General features: G+C 42.1%; 2 protein-coding genes across 7 annotated transcripts; one reads left to right on the forward strand and one right to left on the reverse strand.

The window, feature by feature from the left end:
- Nucleotides 1-32: 32 nt before the first annotated feature.
- Nucleotides 33-6,803, reverse strand: asb13b (ankyrin repeat and SOCS box containing 13b). 4 transcript variants are annotated; one of them, XM_054776513.1, is made up of 6 exons: nucleotides 4,888-6,800; nucleotides 2,536-2,735; nucleotides 2,319-2,469; nucleotides 1,996-2,130; nucleotides 925-1,116; nucleotides 33-391 (listed from the first exon to the last, which is right to left on the reverse strand). In XM_054776513.1, exons 1-6 carry the CDS (start codon nucleotides 5,258-5,260, stop codon nucleotides 243-245), a joined length of 1,200 nt encoding a protein of 399 aa, XP_054632488.1. In that variant the 5' UTR covers nucleotides 5,261-6,800; the 3' UTR covers nucleotides 33-242. The 4 variants fall into 4 exon arrangements, with proteins under 4 accessions (XP_054632488.1, XP_054632490.1, XP_054632491.1 ...); XM_054776515.1 differs by having other exon boundaries at nucleotides 6,580-6,797; XM_054776516.1 differs by having other exon boundaries at nucleotides 2,536-2,751; nucleotides 6,580-6,797.
- A 23-nt stretch (nucleotides 6,804-6,826) lies between these two features.
- On the forward strand, nucleotides 6,827-17,541 carry tasor2 (transcription activation suppressor family member 2). 3 transcript variants are annotated; one of them, XM_054776506.1, is made up of 18 exons: nucleotides 6,827-6,844; nucleotides 7,664-7,811; nucleotides 8,007-8,155; nucleotides 8,520-8,615; nucleotides 8,692-8,764; nucleotides 9,942-10,033; nucleotides 10,107-10,244; nucleotides 10,330-10,466; nucleotides 11,466-11,482; nucleotides 11,560-13,146; nucleotides 13,235-13,886; nucleotides 13,961-14,315; nucleotides 14,416-15,522; nucleotides 15,614-15,736; nucleotides 15,817-15,970; nucleotides 16,048-16,153; nucleotides 16,220-16,401; nucleotides 16,496-17,385. In XM_054776506.1, exons 2-18 carry the CDS (start codon nucleotides 7,784-7,786, stop codon nucleotides 16,588-16,590), a joined length of 5,091 nt encoding a protein of 1,696 aa, XP_054632481.1. In that variant the 5' UTR covers nucleotides 6,827-6,844; nucleotides 7,664-7,783; the 3' UTR covers nucleotides 16,591-17,385. The 3 variants fall into 3 exon arrangements, with proteins under 3 accessions (XP_054632481.1, XP_054632482.1, XP_054632480.1); XM_054776507.1 differs by lacking the exon at nucleotides 6,827-6,844 and having other exon boundaries at nucleotides 7,250-7,811; nucleotides 16,220-16,261; nucleotides 16,362-16,401; nucleotides 16,496-17,541; XM_054776505.1 differs by lacking the exon at nucleotides 6,827-6,844 and adding an exon at nucleotides 7,250-7,543.
- Nucleotides 17,542-18,143: the final 602 nt, after the last annotated feature.

Genomic DNA, 18,143 nt, shown 5'->3' on the forward strand with positions numbered 1-18,143 from the left:
CAAATAAAAGGAATTCCTTATAATAAACCATCTTGGAGAAGTCTGTTTATTTACACAAGTTACATACAGAACAATCTGTGTTATTTACAAATGTACAATCAAGCATACTTACATTATACTGTATATACACTTTGCATATACAGTAGTATAGTAGTGATACGTGTCGCCATCATGTAAACTCTGTCACCTCTTAGAGCAATTCATAGCCTTAACAGTCAAACTGTTCTTGAGCTTTGGCTTGGTCAAATTTCAAAAATGGGAGGCGGCATGTACGATAGAAAACCTACGATGCGACTGGGCAGACCCAACTTGGAGAAAACGTCCAGCGCCCTCACGCCCAGCATCCTCCTCAAAGCCACCCGGCTGATCTGCTGGAGACTGAGGGGTGTGTCTGAGGAAGAGAAAACAACCACAATCAATACCTGCAAAATGTAATATCCCATATAACTATTAAGGTTTGTATCTTGACATGCTTGGTTCCTGTTTTCTCTGTACTTCAGGCAGCTTGGTTTGTGGCTGGGAGCGGAGCAGCGAGGCAGGTGTACGCGAATAGCAATCTATGCTATTCAAAAGGCCTGCGTCCTCACCATGTTGTTTTCCCATCATACAATACTCATTCATTGGTTCCATTGCCAGAGTCATCATTATCTCGTGTTTTCCTTGCTGAAGTGTTCTCAACGGGTCGTAAGCTGAGTTTTCCTACGTCAGGGGTGTCCAATGTTTTTGGGTCATATTCTAAAAATAAAATTAATTCATTGATAATAACATTAATGGCTACTGAGCAGGTTTTGGGGCATGATGTCTGAGATCCTTAAAATGTTTACATTTTGTGTGATAGAAAGCCAGACTGGTTTTAGCAAACATCATTTTTCTATATATAGCACTCAGTGGAAAAAGTTGGGACTCCCCCGGCTGTAAACCTACCTTCATAAAACTGACAGCAAAGGTAGGAAGGCGACCCTAAACCAGCGTACTGGATGGGCTTTTTGTTCAGGTTGTCTCTGGCGTACAAGTTGGCGCCAAACTCCACGAGCAGCTCGATCAAGTGAACATTCCTTGCTTTGGCCGCATGATGGAGGGCGGTTTCATGCAGCTTGGCGGCGTTCACATTTGCACCTTGACAGAGAAGAAGGACAGCAAATGTACGTTAAATAAAAATCATTATAGCAGCTTTATATACTGTAGATGTCAATGCACAATTATTAGGCATTTTTGAGTATTCCTTTCTTTATTGAACAGCTATGGTGCTCACAGTCAATCCGAAATGCTAATAAATCAGGAAGGGGCGTTAATTGGAAGCAGGTGATAATTGAAGAAAGGCTGTTATTTGCCGCAAAGTTTTCATTTATTAGCTTTAATAATGATTTGGAGTGTACGAGCAGGTGTAAAGGAAAGTGTCTCTCTTTGACCACATGGTAATTTATTAACAGGTATATTGCACAACACAGCAACACCGGAACCAATGTTGTAATAACGGTAAGACGCAAACTGCTTAGCGAGCATTAATAGTGCTTTTGATCATTACATTTCTGTTTAATAGTTGTTTGCAATAAATTGCTTACTTAAAGAAATGTTTGTTTCGCTCCCATTTCTTGTTTTTGCATTTTGAAGCTCTACTTAGATCTTCTTAAAGATCCAACAGTGCAAAATGTAAATTCTTGCCATTTTTCAACTGGTCTTAAAATTTTGATCAGGATTGTAAGTTAATTGGTGACTCTAAATTGTCCATAGTATGAATGTGAGTGTGAATGGTTGTTTGTCTATATGTGCCCTGCGATTGGCTGGCGACCAGTCCAGAGTGTAACCCGCCTCTCGCCCGAAGTCAGCTGGGATAGGCTCCAGCATACCTCCGCGACCCTAATTAGGATAAGCGGCACAGGAAATGGATGGATGGAGGAGTGTAGGTAAAGCTAGATAAAGCCTGCTAAATCTGCACACAACTTGGAGTTGGACACCGTGTACAGAAATGACAATAGGTCTAAAATAACCACTTGCCCGCATTGAGGAGAACTTTAGCGCAGGCGTAATGTTGCCTGGCGCAGGCGACATGGAGTGGCGTGCCATAGTGGCAGTCGTGAGCCTCCATGAAGGCTCCTTGGTCGATCATTAGCTGGACACAATCAGAATTGCCTGTGGACACACACAAGCCAAAATATGAAGTACAAGTTAAGTGCACGATGTAATAAGATCCACTAATGAAAGATAATGCGGTTTTGTTATCAAAGCTTCTGGATTAGGTATCATTGAAAGGTGTGGATGTACCTAATGTTGTGGGCAGCGATGGAGATGAATAAAGTATCTATCTATATAAGACCCACCTCCCATGCATGCCTCATGAAGCGGTGAGAAGGTAAACAGTGGGGGATTGACAGTCGCGCCGTACTCTAGTAGCACCTTGACACACTCCAGACTGCCAGCAGCACAGGCATCGCACAGCGGCGTGCTTCCGTCTATGTTACGAGCATCAACCTATTGGGAGCTCAGAGCATACATAAGAGGACGACAAGGGAAGCCGCCCCACGTCATTTGTCTTACCTGTGCCCCGGCACCAAGCAGTAATCTGACGCACTGGGTGTGGCCCTGTATGCACGCTTCGTGTAAGGGTGTGATGGAGTCGATTGCCACCATGTTCACAGCCGCACCGCTTTCAATTAGCTGCTGCAGTTGGACCGCTCTTCCTTGTGCGGCCGCCTCGTGGACAGCAGTCCGGTCCGTCCAGAATCCAAGACCATGGGCTACAAATATGCAAGACTATTTTGTCATTAAAACATACAGAAATTTTACCCTCATGGGCTAAACCAGGGGTCACCAACGTTTCCCTTGTGAGAGCTACTTTTACGAAATGAAAATGGCCAAGAGCTACTCATTTTTGTAACATTTACAGTATTTTCAGAGCTTATTTTAAACCCAAACAAAGCGAATATGCTTGTTTTACCAGAACATTAACAAAATGCTGGTGTCCACAACTCATATTTTGTATTTCAGAATGCATTTCTTTCTACTGTTCTTTCATTATTAACTGAAAACCTGAATGAAAAGCAGGCCTGCGGGCACCTCATGTGGTCGTGGGGGGCTACCTGGTGCCCGCGCGCACCACGTTGGTGACCCCTGGGCTAAACCATTAGGTACACATGCAAGTCAAAGGAGGTCTAATACACAAATTCTGCCTTTATGAAGATAATAATTCCCTGTTTTGATTGTTTTAATTTTAGTTATTTATTCTTGTGGTTCTAGAATACAAAGGAATATTATGACCACAGAGACAAAAACACAATAAAGTTGTAATTATGAGAATAAAGTTTAAATATTAGGAGAAAAGTCATTTCAATTGTCATTATAGTCTTTATTATTGTGGTTGTAGCCTACAATGGAATATTAAGGAAAACTGCACTTTTTTTTAAAATGTTGCCCATCATCCACAATCCCAGTGTGAGACATGAACACTCGTCTTTCTCTTTTCTGTGTGTTGTAAAGATATAAAAACAGATAAAAAGAGACAGCTCAATACGGCAAGTTATGGGACACATTAATACCGCTATTAGAACACCTCCAAAAACCTCCAACACAGTTTTATGGTTTCATATCCATGCTGTGACCATTTAGTAACAGGAACACTCATGATAACATGGAATACTTACAGTATTTTGCCGTATTTTCGTCCTTTTAAGCATTACCGGAACTTCCTTCCTGATTTCACGTAGCAACATAGAAACGACCACCTAGCGTTAACTTTTCCAAACTCAAAAACCTTTCTTGTAGTGGTCTGAGGCATTGTGAGCGCGATGCTAACGCGCTGCAGGTGAGTGTGTGGTGAAACTAGTCACTAGCCGGCTATTAGCTAGCCTGTGTGGTGTGGGAAGGTGTCAATACGCCAGTAACTAGTTTGATCGGCATAATAATGTTAATAATAATAATAATAATAATAACAATGTCGCTGTAGCTTGGTTAATGTGCACATCACATTGTGTGTAAATGGAGCGTTTTTCAGAAGACTTTTAGGCGGAATAAGTGTTTCCCATTATGTGCATTCTTAGTCAGCATCTTTAGCTTTTAGTTTTTATATCTTTAGAATGCACAGAAAGAGAAAGGTGCAATTTTCCCTTAAGGCCACACAGACAAAAAACAAACAGAATAAAGTTGTAATTATGAGAACAAAGTTGAAATATGAGGAGGAAAAAAGTCATTTCAAACTGTCATATTGTTTATGTTGGAATTTTGACATTCTTTTGGCACAATTTTTTTGATTTGCAACTATTCTTGTAACATTCCCACTATATATGAGAAATGCATTTTTTGTTTGTATTCTTGAAAAATATGACTATTCTTTTTCACTAAAAAAATACAATTATTCTTGTAACATTACTTTTTTATCTGAATATGTACAGTTTTATTGTTGTAACATAACTTCATTTTAATGACATTAAAATTGTTGTTCTGAAAAATATGCCTTTATTATGTAACATTGTGACTTTTTCTGATAAGTAAACCTTTACTGTCGCAACATTACAACTTCTTTTTAACATGATAACTTTATTCTCATATCATTGCAAAGTTATTCTCGTAAAATTACGTCGTGACGCCACCCGAGTACCAAATTAAGTAAATCAGACCTGACGTAAGAGGGCGAAGCAAGAGGGATCGGTGTTGCCAGGTTTGCGACTTTGTCGCTATATTTAGGGAGTAATCAGACTCTTCTAAATATTCTTGTTCAAAAAAGAAACTAGCAACAAATCTTTTGAAGTCTTTTAGAGAAATTAAACGTATCGCTCAATTATGCAAATTGACCGATTATGTCATTATGTCATTCCACGCTATGTTTTGTATCTATATGAAAATGCATGGAGAGGGGGGTCATAAATGCAAAAAGCTAAAATAAGAGATTCTAACCTCTCGTCAACGGTGATGCGGAGCTTAGACCTGTGATTGCTCTGCTTTTTTTTTTAGTACACCATTTCTGGATTTCCCCTCCTATGGAAGCTCCAAAAAATCTGCCATCCACTCCTCCATCTTCTTCCGATACTCCGAGGTCGGGTTGCAGGGACAGCAGCCGAAACAGGGAAGCCCAAACCTCCCTCTCCCTGGACACTTCGTCCAGCTCCTCCCCGCAGGTCACGAGGCGTTCCCTGGCCAGTTGAGAGACATAGCCTCTCCGACGTGTCCTGGGTCTTCCCCGAGGCCTCCTACCGGTCACACGTGCCCTGAACACCTCCCCAGGGAGGCGTCTGGGAGGCATCCTGACCAGATGCCCGAGAGACCTCATCTGGCTCAGTGCGGAGGAGCAGCGGTTCTACTCTGAGTTTCTCACGGATGACAGTGCCTCTCACCTTATCTCTAAGGGATAGCCCAGCCACCCTACGGATAAAACCCATTTTGGCCACTTGTACCCGTGATCCTGTACTTTCCGTGACTACCAAAAGCTCATGAGGGTAGGAACGTAGACCGACCGGTAAATTGAGAGCTTTGCCTTTTGGCTCAGCTCCCTCTTCACCACAAAGGAGCGATGCAGAGTCCGCATCACTGCAGACGCCGCACCAATCCGCCTGTCCATCTCGCGTTCCATCTTTCCCTCACTCGTGAACAAGACCCCGTGATAATTAAACTTCTCCACTTGGGGCAGGACCTCATCCCCAACCTGGAGACAACACTCCACACTTTCCCGGGTGAGAACCATGGGCTCGGACTTGAAGGTGCTGACTCTCATCCCAGCCGCTTCACACTTGGCTGCGAACCAATCCAGTGAGAGTTGAAAGTCACAGCTCGATGAAGCCAGCAGGACCACGTCATCTGCAAAAAGCAGAGACCCAATCCTGCAGCCACCAAACTGGAACTCCTCAACGCCCTGGCTGCACCTACAAATTCTGTGCATAAAAGTAATGAACAGAATCAGTGACAAAGGGCAGCCCTGGCAGAGTCCAACCCTCACTGGAAACGGGTCCGACTTATTGCCAGCAATGTAAACCAAACTCTGACACCGGTCACACGGGAAACGAGCAGCCTGAATTAGGTGGTTGGGTACCCCATATTCCAGGAGTACTCCCCACATAATTATTCAACGAAAACGGTCATATGCCTTCTCTAAGTCCACAAAACACATGTAGACATGTAAAGCCGCCAAAAGAATGCGACTAATTGCGGCGTATACAGTCAAAGACTGTTGGTTAACTTGTTTCATAAAGATTAGTTCCAGCTCCAACAATGATCAAGTCGCTTCAGTCGCCATTGTTCACAACTCATACACGGGAAGCCAAATAGCTAGTCAACGAGAGTTGTGGTTGCTGACTTTCAGAAAAACACTGCCCCTGCCGTTTTGGTAAAGAATTGCACGTCATAAGCTCAGCCCCCGCCAAAAAGCATACTGTAACAGGATCAAGACGCTACGCTGTAGCATACTGCAGCCTTAACAAGCTTAATCATTAGTCTCATAGTCACCTATTAGCACGCTAACTTTGATCTAACTATGCATTTCACACATAGAAAATAATATTAGCCACAGAAAACGATCCCGCAAATATTGTACTAAAGCTGTCATAAAGCATTATTTGGCAATACAATTAGTCACCGAGCGTTTAAGCTACTTACCGATGTCTCCATACAACGAAGGTCTGGTACGCGTTATCTCCATTTCATCTGAACCGTCGCCTTAATGTTGACGGCAACAGCAATAATTAGCGAAGTGTACAACTCATTTTGAGCCACAAATGTCTCAAGTGATGGTGCGACATCACTCCAAAACAACCTACTCAGTTAAATGCAAAGTGCTCAGAGAGCGAAAACAGCTCACATGACGACACGACCGCAAGGACTGGTGGGAAATGTGGTAGACCTGAATACAATGCCAACCTTGGTGAGCGCTTCAAACATATTCTACTGACAGATTAGAAACACCATGATATGATGTCACACATGTAATATAATCATTTCAAGTAGATGAACACACTCGAGTAAATGTAAATTCTAAAAAGTGTTAAAATGTTAAGCACTTACACTCATTGGACATTTCATTATGTCCACCCTGGTGTTGGGTAAGTAAGGGCACTCTTGATAGGATAGAGTTAGGCTGTTTGTGTCATACTGTCGAGGTTTTTTCCAATTAAAGCACTTTTTGCATTTATTATGTATTATTTATTTTATTTAGAGCTTGATTGCACAGCTCCATAAAATGACTACAGAATACTTCAGTGCACATGCTATTTTCTTGCTTAGCACAAAAAGTCACATGACGTGAAGTATAACCCAGTGTAGTGAGTCCACGTTCCTCACATTGTGTACGTCAATTAATGAATGTACACGGATGTTTAACGAGCTGTACATTTTTTTGAGTGGAAGTCAGAATGAGAGCAGATTTGGGAGCGTCAAACCCTCTGGCGAAATATTGTGCAACTCCCCTCGTACACGACGCCGTACGCAGGGTTTTAAAACTTTCAAGATGGATGATGGCGCCTCGTTTAGTTTCTCTTTCCTTTCCAAAGTCGTCCACTGCTCAAGTGTGAAGCCTCGTCGGTTACTTTTACCGGACTCACTGCCACTTTCATCGGAATGACGTGTAAAAAAGTGGCTTTCATACGTTGTATTATCGATTTGTTTTTTTATGTGCTACGTGGCCTGGATTGTGACTTCCTGGTTGTGAGACCAACGTTTGTATTTTTTCTTCTTAATCTTCTAGGTGAAGAAAGTGAAAGAAGTCGGAAGGATTTATTTGAGTCACACATTTTGACATCATGTTTGAAAAGGGAGCTATTTGTCTCGGAGTTTGGACACAAGAAGACATTTGATACGCTCGGAAATGGAAAGTGGAAGCGATCGGAGTTTAGGTGACGAGCCGCCCTGCTTTCACTTTCGTCTTTCTGCACAAATGTTTTTTTTAAATATGTGTTTCCTTCTTTACTACACCACAATGACAACCGATTTGGTCACTTTGTTGCATGAATTGCTGCAAAACAGCGAATATTTCGGAAAAAATACCAGCTTCTAAACTCGTCATTCTCGCTTTGTCTTCTTCTCTCTAGGTGTTTTAATACCGGTGTGTGAAAATTCGAATGATTTCAAGAAGAAAATTTTGCTTCCAATCCAAAGTGCGTACTTGTATGAAGAGTCAACGGAGGCTTTCAAATATCAATTTGCTGTCCTCATTAAGAATCCAGCATTGGAAACAAAGGTTAGTCCACTTTTTTGAGTTTGTTCATTTTTCATCAACAATGTCTGGTGGACATTATCGACCAGGGGTTTTCAAAGGCATCGCACTTCAGAAAAATGAAAAAAAAAAAAAAAAAAGAAAACATCCTCTGCGTACTTGAGTTATGTTTAAAGCAAAATGAATATTTTTTTTACATCCGGCAGTGACAGACTAAACCGAGTCCGTTGAGCAGAAAAAAGTAATATATAGCGGTCCATCTGAAGGGAGGCTCACTTTGAAAGACTTTGAAAACCTTCTATAGACATTTACAAACAAATACGGTAGTGTTAAATGCAGTATGTGCACTAATGCCACACTTTTTTATGATTTTTTTTTGCTAAACCAGTATGCTGCCTTTCGAGAAAAGAAAAAACAAGCAGGGTATACAGAAGAGGATCTGGAGGAGACGTATGGCTTTTTGCTGTTTGATGACATCAACAAGGTAGAAACAGGAAACATCCGAGATGAAGCTGTTGGAATAAGTCACTTTGTTCATTATTTTCTGTCTCTTTTTAAAGGCTAATGCACTCGGGCAGACAGGAGTGCTCACCGGGACGAGCACCTGTTCAAGTTTGGGAGACCCCTTGAAGGGTAAATTTAATATTTTGACTGAATTGTACAAATGTCGTAATTCTGCATGACACAATTACTGTTCATATGGTTATGGTAAATAACATAACTTACACATAGCTAAAATGAGATTAATTTAGTTTCTACTCTGGTAAAATAATGTATTACTTAAATGGGCCATGCACAAGTCATTTGTGAATACATGTGAACAACAATAACAAGTCAAGGTACATGTGCTGGGGAGCAATCACTCTCAAAGTCCACTCTACAGGCTTGCATTACTGGCAACTGTTGTGTGAAACCATCTTGTTTCAGTGCCATAATAAACTCCAAACAGATGGAAACAGGCAGTGTGTTCAATCATAGCAGTATTAAGTCAACTTGTTTTGATTTAAACAGCAAAAGTTTTCAATTTCACAATCTAGAAGATGCATAGAACAGAATTGCTTGGTCTTTTTACAGGTGGTCCACGGTTTACAGTGTTTTGTGATGGTTAAGAACGTGCTCCCATAAATTGATCAAAAACATAATTTTGGTCCATAAACACAAGACTCGCTCAAGAACTAGTTACAGCACACAGCCGCAATGAGGAAGAAAAACATTGCTTACCAGTTAACTTTTTACACTTCTTTGTGTCTCCCAAGTGGCAGTGCGCCAATTAAAAGGAAACCTATCACCATGGAAGTGCAAACGAACATCTCCAAAGAGACACACCCAATATTTGCTGCTCTTTTGGTCCGAAACGCTCGACTGTCGTGACCATCATTAAGGATAAAGATTATTGAATGCTCGCGGGGTCATGGATTCTGTGCGCTGTTATATGGAGATGGGTGAAAAGGTTATCTTTCCAGACTAGCCTGGGACAATATTCTACGAAGGTAGAAAGTCGTGCAAAACTTGTTCTTTTTATTACTGTTTCATTATTGTAATTAATGTCTTTATTTCAGTAGAGTATATGTACTTAATATGTTCTGTGTACAATGAGTGACTAATTTCGGTGTAATTCAAACTCCCACTAAAGCACGACTTACATCAGTCTAGGAGGACCACCTGTATTGACTAGGTTGATCCAGCTTCCTGTTGCTAGGCAGAGTTCAGGAAGCAGTCAGATACACACAAAGGAAATGACTCACTTTATGAAAGGAATACCCCACCTCCATCTACCACTTAACCAAAAATTTTTTTTGTGTGTGTTCAGGTGTTTACATATCAATGTACTCTGACTGTTTGGAACCAGAGGGCTTGCATGATAGCAAATCAGGCTACATCGCCATCATCAGGCTGACAACGGTAAATGGAAATTGGGCGGTGTTTAGAATGCATTTATTGAAATGTAAATAAATAGATGATTCCCATCCCACAGGGAAGAGTTAGAAGAGTTTCCGAGAACCACAGCCAAGATTTAACAGCACCCACCGAGGGATTTGACTGCCACGTGTCTCAAAACTTGGCCTCGGTATCACCCCGAACCAGCTTCCGTCTGGCATTTGAAAGAACCCAAGTAATGATCTACGTCTGATAGCCACATTACGTCTGTTTGATGCAGTGATTAGATGAAGGAAGTGCTTCTCGTTTCCGTTCTGCAGTGTTACATTTATGAGCTGCTCGACGATGGAAGCAATGGGACAGAGCCTTCTCCCAGCTTCACTTGTCCTTTTGCTATTGTGGCATTTTCTTATACAAACAAAGGAAGGAAAAGACGTTGGACTCCACTGGCGAAAAGGTGAATAAACTGTAAATATGAATGTACTTTATTATGTAACACAGCGGAACCTCTAAAATCTGTTCTGGTGCACTGGTCGATCACTGACTTTGTTCAAATTTAGAATCAAATTTTTTTTCATAGGAATAATGGAAATTGATTATTACTATTTACTGGCGAGGCGACGTTTTAAGAAACATTTTAATATTCAAGTCTAAGTGTAAAAAGAAGTTAACAGCCGATAATGTTAAAATGTAACAAAAGCCAATTGTTTACTCAACCTTAATGTTGTTGCTCACTTTCCGGTGTACATTCTATTCTTTTATGAATATTATTGCTGAGGTAAGCATATTGTACTGCGTAGCCAGGACAAAGAGACATCACCAGTACTTTTTACCACCATTATCCATCCATCCATTTTCTATACCATTCATTAGGGTTGCGGGGGCATGCTGGAGCCTATCCCAGCTGACTTCAGGCGACAGGCGGGGACAGGTCGCCAGCCAATCGCAGGGCACATATAGACAAACAACCATTCACACTCACATTCATACCTATGGACAATTTAGAGTCGCCAGTCACCTGCATGATTTTGGAATGTGGGAGGAAGCCGGAGTACCCGGAGAAAACCCACGCGCACACGGGGAGAACATGCAAACTCCACACAGAAATGCCCAAGGGAGAATTGAACCCAGGTCTTCCCGATCTCCAGGCTGTTGGCCAACGTGCTAACCACTAGACCACCGTGTGGCCTCACCACCACTATAAAATCACAAAAAGCACTCTGAAGTCAATTTCTTAATACTCACTGAAATGAAGTCTCACAATATGTGCCGAAGACTTCTCTCACAAGACATGCATCTGTTTCGGAAGCACAAGGGCTGTTTTTATTTAATTTTAGAGGTATACATTTCCAGGAAGTATTGATCAAACTTGAAATTAGTGTTAATTTTAAGAGTTTCCACTCTACAGGACACCTGCAATTAAGTTATGTAAATGTATTTTATTTTCCTTTTTCAGAGTGGAGACACAACTGGGTAAGTAAATTGAAATAAACAGCACAATGGATTCTCATATGAACATTTAATCGAGTCCTTTTCTTTGTTGATCACAGGGAGGCAACCTCGTGACCTCATCTCATCAAAAATTCTCAGAATTTTGCCAGTCCTAAGCTATGCAGGAGGTGAAGTTGAGAAACAAAACACTGATGCGAACAAAGGACTTTATAATGTAGTGGCACACCCTGTACAGACATATACAGTTGTGCTAAATCCTGTTCTGCCAGCATGTCCTCCTGTTGGACCTGGGATTCATTACATCGCCCTATCACCTCCTAAGCAAGCACTAGCCAGTCCTTCGCAAATTGGATCAGAAAACCAGCTTAACTGTGAAAAGGAGTGTGATATGGACGAAGTCGGTGTAACAGGCTTCCCTCGGATTCATTCTCTAAATGATGTGCGAGTGCCGAACAAACCCGACAATCCTGGGCTGATGAACCTCTCGACTACTTCGACGTCCGATGACGTTCCTGCTGAGCTGATTGTGAGCTTCACCTCTGAGCAATCTGTAACTGAGAAGAGTCCAATCAGTACTTTGTCAACAAGAAAGCCTTTGTCTGACGAACACAGGAGGGATTTGGATTGTCCAGAAATGGCTAATCTCACAATAAACCAACAAAGACTTGGGGAACTTTCCTCCAAAGGTCACAAAAAGACAGCTAAAGCATCTTTTGAGACTGCTGAATTAGAAAAAGTCCAAATACCCTCAGAAGATGAGACGCTTGATAGTCAGTCTGACCAGGAGCCTGAATCAGCTCGCCAATCACACCAAAACGCAACATCAAATAAAGATTGTGAGACCTTCTCAGCGCATACTGTTAGCAACTGCTCATCAAGAAATGAAGTCAGACCACCTACTGTTGAATCAGTAACAACAGACGCAGAAAGACCGACAATGGGAAGCACCGTAATGGACCGGGAAGGTCCAAAATGTGAGCGTTGGAACCTGAGGCCAGTCATCAGTGAATGTGGTAGAATTTTAGTCCCTCATGGCTCATGGAGAGATACTACTCATCTGATGAAGTCTTCAAATGAGCAACATCAGTTCTCTCCTCCCCTTCCACCTGCGTCTAATGCAGTTGGAAAAGTGCAGCAGTCCAGCACTGCTCCAGGATCAGCAACAGGTGGGACTGTATTGATCGATTCCAAGACTGGAGGCAATTATCCTCAAAATGTTGCTAGTCCGGAGCAAAGCACAGCGCAAGAGTCAGAAGATCGTGACGACACGCTTCCACCAGAAGACATTCAGGAACACAGTGGTACCACCAACTCTGATCAGTGTGTCACAAAAGATGAACCGAAAAGCATCCTGTCAAAGAGAAAGCAAACAAAACACTACCTCACTTTACATGAAACTGACTCAGATCCAACTACTGAAGCTGACCCTTCTTTGAAGAACAGCAAAAGTTACTCCAACGTAAACACGAATGCACCTGACACCATAACAGGCCTCAAGGAAGACTCTATGCAGACTTCTGACGAAACTACACATGCAATAAAGGAAACCGGGGTTCAGCATCCTCAAGACTCAACGCAAGCAGCCACTATCAAACGCAGGCCCCCGTCAATTTTCCCATTGTGGAAGCAGATCAAAAAGCTCAAAAAGCACCAAGACACCTCTAAGCTACACGTTAAAAAGAAATGTGAGACATTTTTATATGAAATGCCTTGGCCTTCCTCAACTTGTTGCCTCACTGTTAATGCTAATTTGACTTCACGTTGTCTTCACAGGGCGGTTGCATTTTCAAACCCCATCCAATGAAACCTGCAAACAGAGCTCTCGGCATAACGCTCTCCAGAAGAACATACACACCTCTAACAGATCTACAGATGCTTTGAACTTACTTGCTGATTTGGCACTGGGGGCCGCTAATGAACAGGTTGCTCCGCAACCAGGCGAAGAACAGAAGGGTGACAATGCCAAAGATGTTGCAAGTGCTAATCAAGTGTCACTTCTTCATGCTCTTCTGCGGAAGCCTTTCTATAAACCCACTCAGCCTCTTGAGTCAAGCGCTCATGCAGAAGGCATGGAGTTGGTTAGTTTGTTGTGTAAAGAACACGCTTACTCATTGTACCCCTCTGTGGGTTTACCAGTCACACCCTTCCAGGTGTCCCCTTTGAGTGGTTCTACTGGACTGCTGTACCACCATCAGACAATGTATGGTATTGAAGCATGCTTCTCTGATCACCACAGTGAAAACAGTCACATGACTTCAAAACATGTGAAGAAACGTATGAAAATGTTCAAACGCTACCGCAGTTTTGTTGACCAGGGTGGGTCTGTCCAAGTGACACGGCAATGGAAAGAGAAGTATGACTTCAATCGAGACAGCAGGTTTTCAGTTGAGTCAAAGAACAGAAGCATCATACGAGCTTTACACGGGTATGCAATGTCGAGATTGATTGACTGAGATTAGCTGATTTTTCTGTGATGATCATTGTCTTTCATTTTCACAGCCCATGGAATCACTCTATTGAAGACACCAACGAAGATGTGCAGCTTGTCGTCCACATGTGGATCGGTCTCTTTTATAGCCGCTCGACAGCGAGGTTCTTTGATGTTAACTTGGACCTTACAAACTCATGCTTGGAAGAGCGTGATTGTTTGGAAACAACGCTAGCTCAGTCTGAGCTCAAGGGAAATCCGTTTGCGTTTCCTCAGGGTGTGGCAGAGACTACAGACCCTTCCATTTCTAACACTTCGGACCTAAGCAAAAAGGTGACCTCTTTGGATCAAGAATCTGATATACTGGACTTGTCTCTGAGGAACCCCAATGTAGAGATTGTGACTTCCAGCCCACAAACATTGGAGGTTGGTTCTGATGTTACAGATGTTTTCAGATAGTATATTTCTGGTGCTTGTATATCGTTTACTGTTATTTATTTACTGTCATTCTTCTCTCTTTTCCCAGGGTCATGAAACGACTATTGTCCGTGCAGAAACATCAAATGAAGGCAGTGATGTCAGCAGGGAGTGCAGTTGGACACACTTGGAAGAAGATAGCTACCTGAAGGGCACTGGTGAATTTTGTCAACACAAAGATGTAACTGAGAATCACCTACAAGGACACAAGGATAATCGGGAAAATCATGGTACGATTGTCGGAGTGGATCATTGGTTGCATGGATCTAATAGGGACAAGATAAATTTGAAAGGTGGATCTGAAAATAATTCAGGAGACAGAAATTTGAGCATGGTGCTAAAACATGGAATGGATTCCTCTGTGGCAGAAAAGGAGGTTGACAAAGATTTGAATGATCCAGTACTTCATATAGAAGACGACAAAGAACCACAAACATTCTGCAAAGGAAGTCTTTTGGCGACTGGAAGACAGTTAGCAAGAACGCAATCTGAAGGTGTGCAGGCTGAGATCCTTAAAGACGACAGGGATTGGTGTTTTGTCAAGAATGATATCTGCATTTCAACAAGTATAAGGGTTCTACAAACGAGAGACACTGTCCTCCCAATGTCAAGCACGGCTGACGAATCCAGTGAGATTGGGACAACTGATGTGAAGCACACTCTTGATCAACCTTCGGAATCGAGCGTGTATGTTTCCACTTTCCCCGGCCCGAGTTGCGCACGAGATGACACAAAGAACAAGAATGCAGAGCCAGTTCAGGCAGCATTTACCTCAGAAACTCCACAATCATCTGAATCTTCAGAGGATTCAGTGGGGCTACTGTTAAAAAGTAAATCAGAGATGAACCCTGTGGATGGATCAATCTACAAAGACACGTCTGATAGAGGTGAAGACGAAATATCTCAGAGAACCAGTGAAATTTTGATTGCAGAAACTGAAAAAATGAGCACGGACAAATTGCTCCAGTGCCGTCAAAATGACTTGAAAATGGACAAGATGTGTCCAAGGAATGATCTTGGTTGTCCGTCTGAGTCCCAGGGTCCATTAAAGCAAGATATGGGCGAGAGCTTTCAGATTAACCCGGCATCCTGTAAAAGAAAATACAGATTCTACATATTACAAACATCGGAGGATTCCTTCTATGAGGAAACAAAGGTAAACAAATTTCCGCTTATCTAAAAAAAAAAAAAAAAGGTATAAAAAAATGTCTGTGGAAAAACTACAACTTTATTTTAAACTTTCAAAGGCCCAGTTAAAAGCAGAAGGCCATACAGCTGTGCTGCCATTCCAATTCTTCCTCCATGGTGAGGGTTATTCGTCTCTGCTCATTGTCGTCAGGAATGAAGACATAGCAGCACGCATTTGTGAGGTAAGCAGTTAATGAACGGAAGTCTTGTGTATAACCAGGACGCTTTGACCCCATGTGACTCTGAACTCATGTTATCTCAGGTTCCATACCTACTCGAGTTAAAAAAGTCGCCGCATGTGCAGTTTGTTGGAATCGACGAACCAAACGACGTGATGAATCGCACCTATCAGGAGCTCTTTGTCAACGGCGGCTTTGTGATGTTTGATACGGAAGCGCTGGAATCCCTCAGCCTCTGTATGTGATTCTATGATGGAAACATATAGGAATGTATTTCAGTCTAATTCACTGTATCACCTCTGCTTAATGTTTAGACAAATTGAGAAAATTCTTGGAAATCTTACAAGGTCTTAACAAAACGGGGAAATGGAAATGGTTCTTACACTACAGAGACAGTCGGCGATTCAAAGAGAATGCAAGGTAGGGCTCAACTATGTTCAACATTGAAAGGTTCATTAATTCAACTGATACTACTCCCATCTCCAGGTTCAGTACTGATGCAGAGGAAAAGAAGAACTTCTTAAGATGGTCAGAAGAGGCAGGGCTAGCAACGGTCTTGCCTTACCATGATTGTGATGTCAAGTCCAGAGATCAACCTGACTATCTTGCATGTCTGCTACACTTGCAGGTGCAGAATATATCAGCCCGTTTTCCTGTGTTTGTAACTGGTGAGATAACTACTGCACTGAATTTAAAATTTGGAGAAACATAAATACACAGCACAAATTACAGAACACAGCACAAATGTTTTTTTTCTTACAGATTCAAGAACCAGTGAATTTGAGGAGAGCGGGATTTTGACAACAACTGTCGACTCTTTTCTGATGAGTTTTCTATGTGATACACTTACAGTCTGACCTCAGTCGTTCATGCACGACAAAACAAATCCACCTCTGTTATTACTATATCAAGCCTCAAGAGCCATTATTGCTGGAGAGAATGTTGCTGACATGTTACATCTGTTGTCCCGTTCATGTAGTTTATTTTTACAACCAAAGCAATAAGTTAACAAATATACAGAAATGCAGCTGTGTTGATAAGTTTAAATATTGTTTTATATCGAATGGTTTGTTAAAGACGTTTCATATTTTTATTACTGTTGGTTGGTAACTAATTTAAAACCATCTATATACGATTTGGTTTCAGTGAAATGGCACTGGTTTCAGTGAAATGACAGAATGTGCTTAAAAAAATAAACCATGTAATGCAGCTAAGTAAATGAGTCACCGTTTCATTCACAATATATGAAGGCACACACAGAAACGAACACCGGGTTTTAAGGAATTTCTGTCTCAAAAGTAGATCAGTGGTCACCAACTTTTTTGAGGCCAAGATCCCTGCGCAAGATCTAAATGACGTTGATCTAAATGCCCTTACATGCTAGACAGATTTACTCTGCCAGGGAAAAGTGCCCCCGCCAACTGGAAAGGAGCCCGAGCACGGCTGGGAACGCCAGCCCACCACGTCCCCAGGGAGCGGGGCCACGTCGGCCCCCCGACACAGGACCGCCCTGCCCATGGACGGAGGAGGTATCATCCCCCCCCACCCCATGGAGGCCCGGGCGGCAGAGGTGGAACACACAGCACACATGGAGCCAGCCTCCATGTACCCCCATAAAAAATAAAAACACTCACACACCGTGGTCTGTGGAAAATACTCTGGTCTGATGAGACAAAGTTGTTTTTGGAAGATGTGTGTCTCATCACATCTGGGGTAAAGGTAATGCCGCATTTCAGAAAAAAAACATACCAACAGTAAATTCTGGTGGTGGTAGTGTGATGGTCTGGGGCTGTTTTGCTGCTTGCATTTTAAAGCCAATACATCGATTTCGGGGACAGAAATAAACGTGTTAAAACAGTTCCTCATGCATTGTCTGGTTTTGTGTTTATGAACAGTTGCCATGGGAACTGCAATCATAGTGTGGGCTTTCATTCAAAGTTCTATTACTCCAGCGATTAATGGTTTACTGGGTGGGCTCCTGGCTGGGCTTGCGGATTGCGGGCCTAGAGAGCAGAGAGGCGTATGTGTTCAGTGGACAAAGTGTGTGCTTGTTGGGCACTCTCTGGGAGTGGAGGGCACTGATGAAGTAATACATTTTTTTCTAATATAAGTCCCAAAGATCGTCTAGTTATAAACAGACGATCGACCCCTGTTGTTTTTACATAAACATCCGATAGGGGGCCTCAGACAATCTCCCTTAGAGCCTTATAGGTATATGTCTTCAGCTCCATCCCTGCTAGCAAGTCAGTCAAAAAAATAAAACATCGCTTGAAATTGTGTTTATTTCAGTTTGCTATTGCATCAAAATAGTATTGATTTGTCGCTATTTTTTTATTTTATTATTTTAATTCGAGGTACTTATGTGAGCACAGTGTTATTTCCGGTTTCACCCAAATCACTGACGTTTGCC

This window comes from Dunckerocampus dactyliophorus, chromosome 5, assembly GCF_027744805.1.
Source record: "Dunckerocampus dactyliophorus isolate RoL2022-P2 chromosome 5, RoL_Ddac_1.1, whole genome shotgun sequence".
NCBI lineage: Eukaryota > Metazoa > Chordata > Actinopteri > Syngnathiformes > Syngnathidae > Dunckerocampus > Dunckerocampus dactyliophorus.